This window comes from Pollachius pollachius (assembly GCF_949987615.1).
Source record: "Pollachius pollachius genome assembly, chromosome: 1".
In the NCBI taxonomy this organism is placed as follows: Eukaryota; Metazoa; Chordata; class Actinopteri; order Gadiformes; family Gadidae; genus Pollachius; species Pollachius pollachius.
The window spans coordinates 30,595,852-30,607,170 of record NC_136934.1 but is presented as its reverse complement, the minus strand read 5'-3'; the positions used below and the strand labels follow the sequence as shown (position 1 = coordinate 30,607,170).

General features: G+C 48.9%; 1 protein-coding gene across 1 annotated transcript; it reads right to left on the bottom strand.

Annotated features, from left to right (window-relative positions):
• Nucleotides 1–466: 466 nt before the first annotated feature.
• Nucleotides 467–9,337, bottom strand: cdh17 (cadherin 17, LI cadherin (liver-intestine); the record flags this gene model as incomplete). The annotated part of the gene is made up of 18 exons (XM_079746620.1): nt 467–564; nt 1,102–1,218; nt 1,532–1,642; nt 1,791–2,015; nt 2,356–2,486; nt 3,213–3,460; nt 3,837–4,022; nt 4,251–4,327; nt 4,535–4,738; nt 4,843–4,993; nt 5,232–5,366; nt 5,706–5,911; nt 6,201–6,356; nt 6,828–6,986; nt 7,925–8,060; nt 8,209–8,346; nt 8,657–8,752; nt 9,290–9,337. 18 exons carry the CDS (start codon nt 9,335–9,337, stop codon nt 467–469), a joined length of 2,622 nt encoding a protein of 873 aa, XP_079602746.1.
• Between the last annotated feature and the right edge of the window lie 1,982 nt (nt 9,338–11,319).

Here is an 11,319-nt window from a genome sequence, read left to right as displayed (position 1 = left end):
CACAAGCACGTGCTTACTCTAACACACTCGCCAAAAAGGACACAATTTCACACATGTTTATGCACACAAACACACACACACCAATATAAAAGGACCATATGAAAACTAAAGTTGTAGTTTTATTGAAAAACATAAAACCAACGGAACAAATTATTTGCTTTATCCACAGGCAGCTTTGTAGGTACACATATGGGATTTCCTTTTAGATAGCCGCTTTAACAGATTGTCACAACCAACATTTAAATAACATGGCTAATGTCATGGCATTGCTGACATAACAAAAAAAAAAAAACAGTGTCAAAATGCACAGACCTTGTGTATTGGATTATTAGACAATGGGTGTGATGTTTAAAATGACCACTTTTAGCTGAATCTGAATGATTAGGACGAGTACACAGGATAATGCAAATAAAGGTGTGTTATAAAAAGAGTTGCCTGGCTGTGAACACCATGTCGTGTCTGGCGGTTACAGCATTTGCTCGGAGTCGCCGTTGGCCCCTGCTGCCTTCTTCTTCTCCTCGTTGCTCTTGTTGATGCGGTGGACCACAATGGCGAACACAATGCCTGGGACCGGGAAACACAACCGCCAGCTCATGACAACACTCAATAAAAGCACACACACACACACACACACACACACACACACACACACACACAGAGGAGTACCAAACCAACAGAGAATAGCTCAACATCAGTCATTGAAAGTGGGCGTAGAACGTAGAATATCAGTAATTTTTTAAGATTAACTGCCATATTTTCTTTCTCCCCAACGAGACCTGTAATATCTTTATGTGTATTGTATCATTAAGCAGGTGCATTTATCCAAAGTTGCTTCCATGATAATTGAGATCAATGTGATTAAGGAGCAGGTAGGGGGGTAGCAGTAAGGGGTAGGACCCGATGCAAGGCAGACGATGAGTTTCAAACCCACAACTTTTGGTGCTGAGATCCTCACCACAATTTCATGAGAGCCAACAAGGAGGCATGTTTCCCAGTCTCCTTCCTCTACCAGTCAGTGTTTTGTTCCAAGGTGATGTGTGCGTGTGCGTGCGTGTGTGCGCGTGTGTGTGCGTGTGCGTGCGTGGAGGTGGTCCTACTCACAGATGAAGGCCATGGTTCCTGCCAGGATCCCGACGGTGGTCCCCATGCTGTACTTGAAGGAGTGGGTGCCTGGTGCGACGTAGCAGTACCCCAGCTCCGTGCAGTTACACACCCTCACTGTGGCGTGGAGAAGCACAGAGAAACACTCACACACGGTAATGCCGTCCACAAACACACACACACACACACATAGGCACATAGTGACACACACACTCACACCCACAAACACACATATAGGCACATAGTGACACACACACTCACACCCACACACACACACATATAGGCACATAGTGACACACACTCACACCCACACACACACACATATAGGCAGATGGTGACACACACACAATTTGGCAACTCTGGGTAGGTTGTGAGGTGGTTGGGAGACAATGCACCTTTTTCTCTGTTTTTTTTTTTCCAAACCACTCACCCTCAAACTTCTGTGTGACTCCTACGCCTTGGTTGTCAGTGATGCTGATGGGGATGGAGAAGGTCTTGTCCTCGGCTGGGGACTTCTTCATCTTCAGGAGAGCAGACGATCCTGTGGGGTGAGCAGCCATGACAGGAGACGCAGGTCAGACATGGGTTATGATTTTCTAATATGTTTTTCTAATACAACCATGCATTATCTTATTGTCCTCCTCCACATGACCGTAACCATGACTATCAGGGGGTTTCATGTACCGTACCGTCGACGGTGGTGATCTCCCAGTTGGGGGATTTCTTCCCCTGGGGGAAGGAGAAGGTGAAGGGCTCAGAGAAAGGAAAGCTGTCTGGGTCCACGGCCCTCAGGACCACAGGCTGGGGGCCCTTGGTGCAAATGAAGGCCTGGCTCTCCTTCAGCTTGGGGTGGTTGTCGTTGACGTCCAGCAGGCGCACGGTGTACACACGCTCCGTGGCCTTCTTGGGGTTTTCTGGTGGAAGGAGCATGGGGGTTTGTGATATGGGACGCTTTGGCTAACTACAATAGATCTGCATGACAGTGATGAGGTGGTGAATACCTGTGAGACTGTGGTCGTGGCTAGATGTTAGCATAGTGAGCACATGAATGAACATGCTCATTCTTATCAGATTATTGATAAGAATGTTATAAAAAAAAAAAAGTTTCTTGTTTATTTTCACGTTTATAAACAAGAAACTTTTTAAAGTCTGCGCTGAAATCATGTTCAAATAAATATAACATCCTCATAATAAGTAACAGTTACAGACCAGGGTTAGAGGGTGTCGCATCAGTGTTTTAAACAGCAGTCTCACCCTGCTCAAAGGCAGTGATGGTGAGCTCCAGGACCTCCAGGGTCTCTCTGTCCAGCTTGGCCTTGGTCGTAACCGCTCCTGTGGCAGCATCAATGGCCAGCCAGCCATTCACATCCCCCTCCATCTTAAAACTGGGAGGGATGGAGAGAGGAAGGAGGGAGGGAGAGAGGAGGGATGGACGGAAGGAAGGAGCCAGACAGAGAGAGGGAAATAGGGATGGACGGACAGACAGAGAGAGGGAGGGACAGACAGACAGAGGGAGAGAAGGAGGGAAGGAGGGACAAACAGACAGAGGGAGGGAGGGACAAACAGACAGAGGGAGGGAGGGACGGACAGACAGACAGAGGGAGAGAAGGAGGGAGGGAGGGACAAACAGACAGAGGGAGGGAGGGAGGGACGGACAGACAGACAGAGGGAGAGAGGGAGGGAGGGAGGGACAAACAGACAGAGGGAGGGAGGGATTGACAGACAGACATGGGGACAGAAGGAGGGAGGGAGGGACAAACAGACAGAGGGAGGGAGGGACGGACAGACAGACAGAGGGAGAGAGGGAGGGAGGTAGGGATTGACAGAGGGAAGGGGGAAAGACAGACAGAGATAGGGAGGGAGGGAGGGGCATGGACATACACATGGACAATTGCTTAACTCCGGTTCCCAGCATGCACCATCTTTAGATACATGCAATTCTAAGTAAAAATGTTGTTACCAAATCCCATACTTTTTATTTGTATCCATTTTTTGGGGCCGTTCCTCTCCTGACCTGGCCTTCTCCCCCTCCCCTCTACAGTAGGACGTTCTCCCTCGTGACGAGTACTGAGCCGTTCGTTCACCATTAGCATACAGAGCTGATCATGTACCTAATGTCCTTCCCCTCAGGGTCCTTGGCGTCGGCGGTGAACAGCAGCCCTCCCACTGGGTGGTCCTCGGGGACGCTCACCGACGGGGGGGCGGAGCTCTGGAACTCGGGGTCCTCGTCCACGTCCATGACGGAGATGAAGACGGAAGCGGAGGACTTGCTGTCGTAGTCCAGGCCGGCCATCAGGGGCTCGGGGTTGCGGGCGTCGATCTTCAGCGTGTAGGTGGGGAAGGCCTCGAAGTCCAGGGGCTTAGAGGGGACCGGCGGGTTAGAGACCCCTCGGAGCATTACTCTGGATTCTTTAGCATTTTGTATGTATGAACCTATGGGTATTGGTGTGTGTGTGTGGGTGGGAATTTGTGTGTGTGTGTGTGTGTGTGTGTGTGTGTGTGTGTGTGCGTGTGTGTGTGTGTGCGAGTGTATGTGTGTGTGTGTATTTGTGTGTGTGTGTGCGCTTGTGTGCGTGTTGGTATGTGTGTTTTGGTGGGAATATGTGTGTTTGTGTGCTTGTGCGTGTTGGTATGTTTGTGTGGGTGGGAATGTATGTATGTGTGTGCATGCGTTTGTGCATGCGTTTGTGTGTGTGCGTGTGTGCGCGTGTGTGCGCGTGTGCGTCCATCTATACCTTGACAATAACCAGTCTGCCCTCTCCGTTTCCGTCTGTCTCGACGGCGAACGTGTCGCCATGGTTTCCGGAGATTTCAAACAGGATTTCGGAGCTCCCGCTGCCGGGGTCGTCTGCGTCAGACGCCTTCACTGTCAGCACGGTCTGGCCCACAGAGGAGTCCTCCGCAAGGGACAGGCTGCCATACTACACACACACACACACACATACAGATGTGTACACACACACACACACACACACACATACAGATGTGTACACACACACACACACACACACACACACACACACACAGGTGCACAGCGCACAGTTTAACACAAGCAAACAGTCCAATGTGAGTAGGTCAGCACGTGGCTCTCTGAGATAGTGAGAGGATTGCCACACAGCAGAGCTGGCCGTGATAACAGAGGAACTCACGTTGTTCTTCTCAAACAGGGGCAGCTCGTTGTTGACGTCAATCACCTTTATGAGGACCTTACACATGGTGCTGAACACTGGGGGGGAGAAGGCACACACATTTCAACACACACAGCTCAAGCAAAGACTTTGCGTTTGTGCGTCTCTGCGGAGGTGTGTGTGTGTTCATGTGAGTTTGAGTGTTGGGTGCCTGTGTGTGTGTGTGTGTGTGTGTGTGCATGCGCCTGCTTGAGTGTGTGCATATACATCACGCGTCAGTGTGTGCGTGTGTGTGTGACGGTTACCCTGGTCGCTGACGTTGACCATGAGTGTGTACTGTGTGGAGTCCTTCCTCCGCAGCATCTCTCGGGTGAGGATGCGCCCCGACACGGCGTCCAGGGAGAAGGCTCCGTTGACGGGCAGCTGGGTCTCGATGGCGTACATGAGCAGAGCGTTGCTCGTCCCTTCCTCGTCACGGTCATGGGCCAACAGCTGTCCCACCACGCTGCCTGCACAACAACCAAAGCCAATCACAGAGCAGGATATCAGATGTGTTTTCTTCAATCTAAACATTTAATATGTTCCATGGCGAGAAGACGTGAGGACATCTTACCCACGGGCTCGTTCTCTTGGATCTCAAACACGGTCTCCTCGCTCCCACACTCGGGGCTGTTGTCGTTGATGTCCTCCACCACCACCTGGATCTCCATGGGCGACTCCACCTCGTTGCCATGGTGATCCTCCGCCGTCACCACCAGGATGTACTGCAGCGCAGAGGAGCAGGGCTCAGTGCCATGGAGCGTTTACAAACGTGTTGGAATGTGTGTGCGTAAAGTGTGTGTTTGTGTGTGCTTGTGTGTGTTTATGTCACCATAAAATTTGACATTTTTTCCTTGCTAGATCATTTCGCCAGTCAACATAACTGTTAAAACACGATGCGCCCTTAAAGTGCAGGTTGCATTCCCGGCAAAAAAGTGCAGTGTGCATGGTGACCCTGCTGACCATGTCCTTCTCCTCGCGGTCCAGCTCCTCGTTCAGCAGGACCTCTCCCTCGGCCGTGATGCTGAAGGGGAACCTCAGTGCCTCGCGCTCCTTCTGCTGCAGCTGGTAGCTGGCGTTGGGCTGGTTGGCGCCCACCTGGCGGGGAGAAGGGAGGAGATGTTTGGGGTTACAGGGTGTGGTGGGTGTGACAGAGAACTGTCTGTACGAGAGGGATTTGATGAGATGCACTCTATTCATTGGGGTGTCACCGCACTAGAGTACTGAACAAGAAACAAATAGGAAAAAGACCAAAAAGGATTTCAACAAACGCAATAGGATTAGTAGGAATGTAGAAATGTAAAAAGTGGCCCAAATCGAACACTTAGTTTGAAGCGTGTGGGTGTGCACTGCCGCCCCCCCCCCCCCCCCCCCCCACCAGCCCACCCACCCACCCAGCACCTACCCGCCACCCAGCCACCTCCCACCAGCACCCACCTTAGCGATGACCATGGGGTACTGCGCCTTGAGGTGCTCCCTCACAGTGAGTGGTCCAGGGTTCACCCACAGGTTCTGCTCCACCACCACCTTCACGCTGGTGATACCGCTCAGCGCGTTCTCCGAGGCACCCGCCAGGTCCTCCACGCGCACGATCAGGGTGTAGTCGGGGTCCTCCAGGCGGTCCCCGCCCCGGGTCCGGCTCTCTGAAACCACAGAAGAAGACTCAAGCTCAGTCTGCAGGCACGGCAAAGCTCGCAGAACAAGCACACGGATTTATATTGTTTTTAGACTTTATAATGTACTTAGTATAGAAATTTGTGAGCTTATTCGCCTTGCGTATTGGTATCCTCCATTTAGAAATTCATGAATATAAATAAATATTTAGAATAATTATAGAAGGCTTGATTGGAAGGACGTGACAGAGGGAAAATGTCTTGAGATATTAGAAGTTCTAACCTACACACACACACACACAAACACACAGAAGCACACCTGCTCTCTCCAGACAGGTGTAGAAGGGATTGAGCTCGTGAGGGATGTCCTGTGTGGGGGTGCAGTAGTCATCAAACCTCTTCTTCAGATTAGCACTGCTGAAGCTCTCCCCCATGCCATACTGCAGGTTCTCCCTGGCCTTCAGCATGCTCTCTCCTGCAAAACACACACACACACACACACACACACACACACACACACACACACACACAACAATGTGCACCAGCATACACACACACAAACACACACAGTGGTCATCGTCACAGAACTTTTTTGTCAATCTACAACAAGTCAGTTATAATGTGAGCAGCTGAGATGAGCGCTGTGAGTTTACACCGTCATCATGAACAGGTAGGAGACCACCTATGAGATGGGTTGTCTCTTACGTTGTGTTTCTCTTACCTCTCCCAGGACCTGGGGCCAATATCACATCAGATTTTTCAATAAATGATGTATGCACATGTGTGTGTGTGTGTGAGCTGACTGTTTGTTTGTCTGTTTGTGAGTTTGAGTGTGTGTGTGTGTGTGTGTGTGTGTGTGTGTGTGTGTGTGTGTGTGTGTGTGTGTGTGTGTGTGTGTGTGTGTGTGCGCGCGCTTGTGTGCCCCAGTGCATGCATCTAGTCTCACCGTCTTCGGTGATGGAGATGTCTCCGGTGACGGGGTCGATCTGGAAGAAGGGCGTCTTGTTCCTGTCGGGGATCTGGCTGACCAGGCTGAAGTGCAACTGGGAATTGAGGGACTCAGGGTCGTCCAGGTCGCTGGCCGACACACGCACAAACGGTACGCCTGAAACAAGACAGCGGCCGTTAGATGTCAGCCAATCAGTAAGCTGCTGTCAGCCAATCAGTGAGCTGCTTGCTGGAAGAGGCCCACAGAGGGCTGGGAAAGTGCTTCTGGTTATAATGAAATTTTATTTAGGTCAATACAAGAAGGATGAAATGAGCCAATGATAAGACCATATGATGTGATATGATGGTATTGTATGCGATTGAAGAAATGCATGTCTAAACAAAGGCAGACAGAGGCATGTTAACTGGATAATGAGTGATCTATTAAAAACCATACCAGGCACTACTAACTGGTGGGGGATTTGGAGGACATGAATAGACATTGTGTCTCATATATAAAGAAAAGGAAAACAAGGGAGGAAATAGGGAGCAAGTTCAAGATTAGCCAATAAAAAATTTAGCAAAACATTGTTCAATTCTTCCACAACGGAAAAATCTGGTAATTGTGAAACTGCTAAATAGTGGTTATCACATGGCAAGTGGTGGTTAGTAAGTGCTCAGTGTAAATTGGTAAATTGTCTCACAAACCAAACTTTGGATTAATATCTAAAGTCTGATGGCAGACTCAAAAATGGGTGGATAGGGTGTTAAATTCTCTTTCTTTCAACCATCTTGTTGCTGGAGATGGGATCTGTAGGGTGCTAAATTGGCAAACACAACCGCGACCAGAAGTATTTAACAGTAACAAAAGTGTCTGGAAAGGTTTCAAACAAAAATTCTGAAAGCTTCATCCACTTGCATAAATGAATGAGTTTCTTTTCGGGAAAAAATCTCCATAACTAAACAGGAAGTGAGGCGTAATTCTGCCCCTCACAGTGTTGGTTTCCTGGCTCTGTCCTGTCTCCCCTTAGAAGTAGAACCACTACTACCACGGTGTAGCATAGTAAGTAGTTTGTAGGTGGTCGCGCAGTCTCATATTGAAGGGCAAACACTCACCATGGCGGCTCCGCTCCCGGACCATAGCGGCGTATGCAGACTGTTCGAAGGTTGGCGCGTGGTTGTTGATGTCCAACACGCTAATGGTGACGAAGGCTGGGCCCTCCACCACATCACTGCCCACTAAAGCCTCCACCTGGGGATAACACACACACACACACACACACACACACACACACACAGACACACACAGGTCACATGGCATGCATCAATGCAGTGTATGTGTGTGTGTCTGTTTGTGTGTGGGTGTGTGCATGTAGTAGTTCAAGAGTCTGTGAGTTTACCCCGATAATATAATGTGAATTGCGTGCCCAGTCCAGGGGCTGGGCCAGGTACAGCCATCCATCCTCTGCTATCTGGATGTCTTCATGACCTTCACCGGTAAGTCGGAAGCCAGTCACCTCTGGGTCTGATACTTGGAACTACAGAGAGAGAGAGGCATGCAAATAGTGTGAGAGAGAAGGAGGGAGAGACAGAGACAGACAGTAAGTGAGAGAGAGAGAGAGAAGAGAGAGAGAGAGAGAGAGAGAGAGAGAGAGAGAGAGAGAGAGAGAGAGAGAGAGAGAGAGAGAGAGAGAGAGAGAGAGAGAGGGAGAGAGAGAGAGAGAAAGAAAGGGAAAGAGACATGTATTCATATAAATATAAATTGTAGGATATATAAAACGAAGGGGGGAAGGGATTCAAAGTTGTTAGTCTTCTCTGTTTCTCTTTATTATAGCGTTAGTTTGTTACCTGGTAGATGGGATAGGGCACGGCTGTCTGCTCGGGAACGTCCAGGGCCTTGTTCTCCAGGGGCCCCTTCTTGTCCTTCAAACCCTGTCCACAGGCCTGGGTGTGGGGACAGGAGAACAGTCCAGTCAGTTATCCCTCACACACTCTTTCCAGAAGCCAGTTATTGATTGAACCGCACTTATAATTCAGCAAGAGATAATTCTCACACACGCCCTTACAGGACGACAGAGCAAAGTCTACTGGACGTCCACTCCCAGCGTCGGAGGTGTCTGATAATGAACAACTAACTATTTGGTCACGCTTGGCAGCTTACATGTTTCACAATTTAATAAATGACCAAATAGTACCAGTCCATAGTCGCATAGGTTGGACCTATGAAGGTTATCTGGAACATGACATTCAATGGCGACACAGAGTCCCAATGTCACCGCGGTGTGTCATGTTTCAGATAACCTTTCCCCACACTCTGAGGCCTGCTGGCCACTTGGCGTTGTGAAAACAGGAGCAGATGATAAATGAATAAAACAAGCAGGAACCACAGTGAATATCTGGCAGCGCTTGGTCCCCCAGTAGGTCTGAGCTGTGTGATTACTGACTGTGAATGCGCTGGTTACCTAACGCCCGGGTACTCACCACACTGAGCAAGAGCGGCAGTAGCAGCAGATGCAGTGTGGGTGTCATGGCGAAGCGCTGGGAACACAGAAACCCAGGAGAGGAGCAGGAGGAGGAGGAGGAGGAGGAGTGGGAGAGGAGGAATGGGATGGAGAGATAGGATTAGAAAAAAGAGAAAGAACAAACCGAAGACAAAGGTCAAGGGGTTATTGTCGTGCTGATGTTCTGTTAATGACCACAGTATGGGTTATGGTGGAGGGCAGTGTGCAGTGTGCTTTTTGAGGGACAGCTTTTCTTGATATCTGAATAAATCTCTAGCCCCTCACACAATCACTTAATAACTCACAATCACCCAAACTATTGAGGCTCCACCTTCCCATGGACAGGAAGTGTCTCTGACAGCCCTTTAGTTCTGCTGCTATCACGTCTGATTCTAGACTTTACACTGGAGGCGAGTTTAAAGCCTTCACACTAATAGCTCCCGCCCACACCGCATATGGTCCAAGGACAGTCCATATTTGGGTATCTGAGGATGGGCCGGCCCCTCACTGGCGAAAACTTGTTGCCTTTTCCTTTCTACCAGTGACACAGGAGGAAGCGAAAATGACTACAACGATTAAAGGTCAGTCTCAGGCTTGCAACCCCCTTGACCTCGAGGCCAGGTCTGTTCTGAGAGAGGACAGTATGTGGCGCCGGCGATCGTTCATAGCTTCACATCTCCCTTCGATTGGCTTCATGAATTGAGTATGACACCAGCTGCACCTTATGCAAACAACAGATCATATAGGAATCATCATCATAAGGAAGAGAAACCCTTCAACCCTACACAACATCGTAAATAACATGAAAGTAAAGACATTAACACTACGTTCTGTTGTTTAGTTGTTTCACTTTTCAATCAAAGAAGCTCTTATTAGCAGCACATATTATTTCCATTCTGGATACCCATGGCTAGACTCAATAAACTCACAAAAGTAAAATGCATGCTATCATAATCCACCTAATATTCCTGATGTGCAAGTCCAGATGTCTGATCTATAGTCCTGTGTCCTTCGGAGATCAGGGAGAAGGGCAGAGCCACAGCAGAGTGAAGGTGACATTGAGTTCAATGCAATAAAGTTAAATTATGTATTAGATCTTAAGTGGTCACAATGACCGCTGATGAACCATGCAACCTTGATTTAAAACATGTACATTTTGCACACTTAAATAACTGCCAGTATAAGAAGCCACTGAGCAGCAACATTTTGGACTCAACTACCATTTGATTGATTCAACTACTGGCATGATCCACTTCAGCTCCACACTACTCGTCAAACTCTTGTGGCCAAATATGAAAAATAACCTAAAAAATACACGTCTCTTAGACATGAATAAACCACCTCAGGCCCAGACCCGGGGAGGCAGGAGACACTTCACGATGACTTTATGACCTTCCGAGGTCCAGACTTAAGTTGCTCAGACATGTCTAACTGTCAACTGTATCCCGTGATATCATTATTATAAGTATACTTCCTACAGCCTTTAGGACTTGAGCGACCGACATGGCAGACGTTCCAACACCTGACATACAAGCTCTGTCAAAGTCATTCAAGATCAAAACACTCACTTCAACAGTTCTCCCAGCGACCGAGACCCTGGTTACCCCACGCACAGCCTTCTGTTGAGTCCTCGGTACAAAACTCTGACACCGTCCAGAAGCCAACACACTCAGCGCTGAAAAGGAACAAGGGAGAGGGAGCGAGTCAGGAGACCTACCTGGCTGGGGATTCCAAGTGATAGACTAAGTGGTGCAGAGGGAGAGAGTTTCAGCAGCCCATTCCCCGGCTGGCTAACGGTTAACCAGCAATAGTTTATTGGACCTAATGATTGTCTAATCACATTGTGTCTGTGCCTGCAGCCAATGGGGAGGCTTCTGACAGAGAAAAAAACTGCAGCGGACACAGGAAGTGTATGACAATGACAGAGTGGAATATTTCATGGAAATGAAGGAAAATTAAAATTAGGACCACGACAATGTGTCTGATGTCTGATTGTTATAAATAGGGATT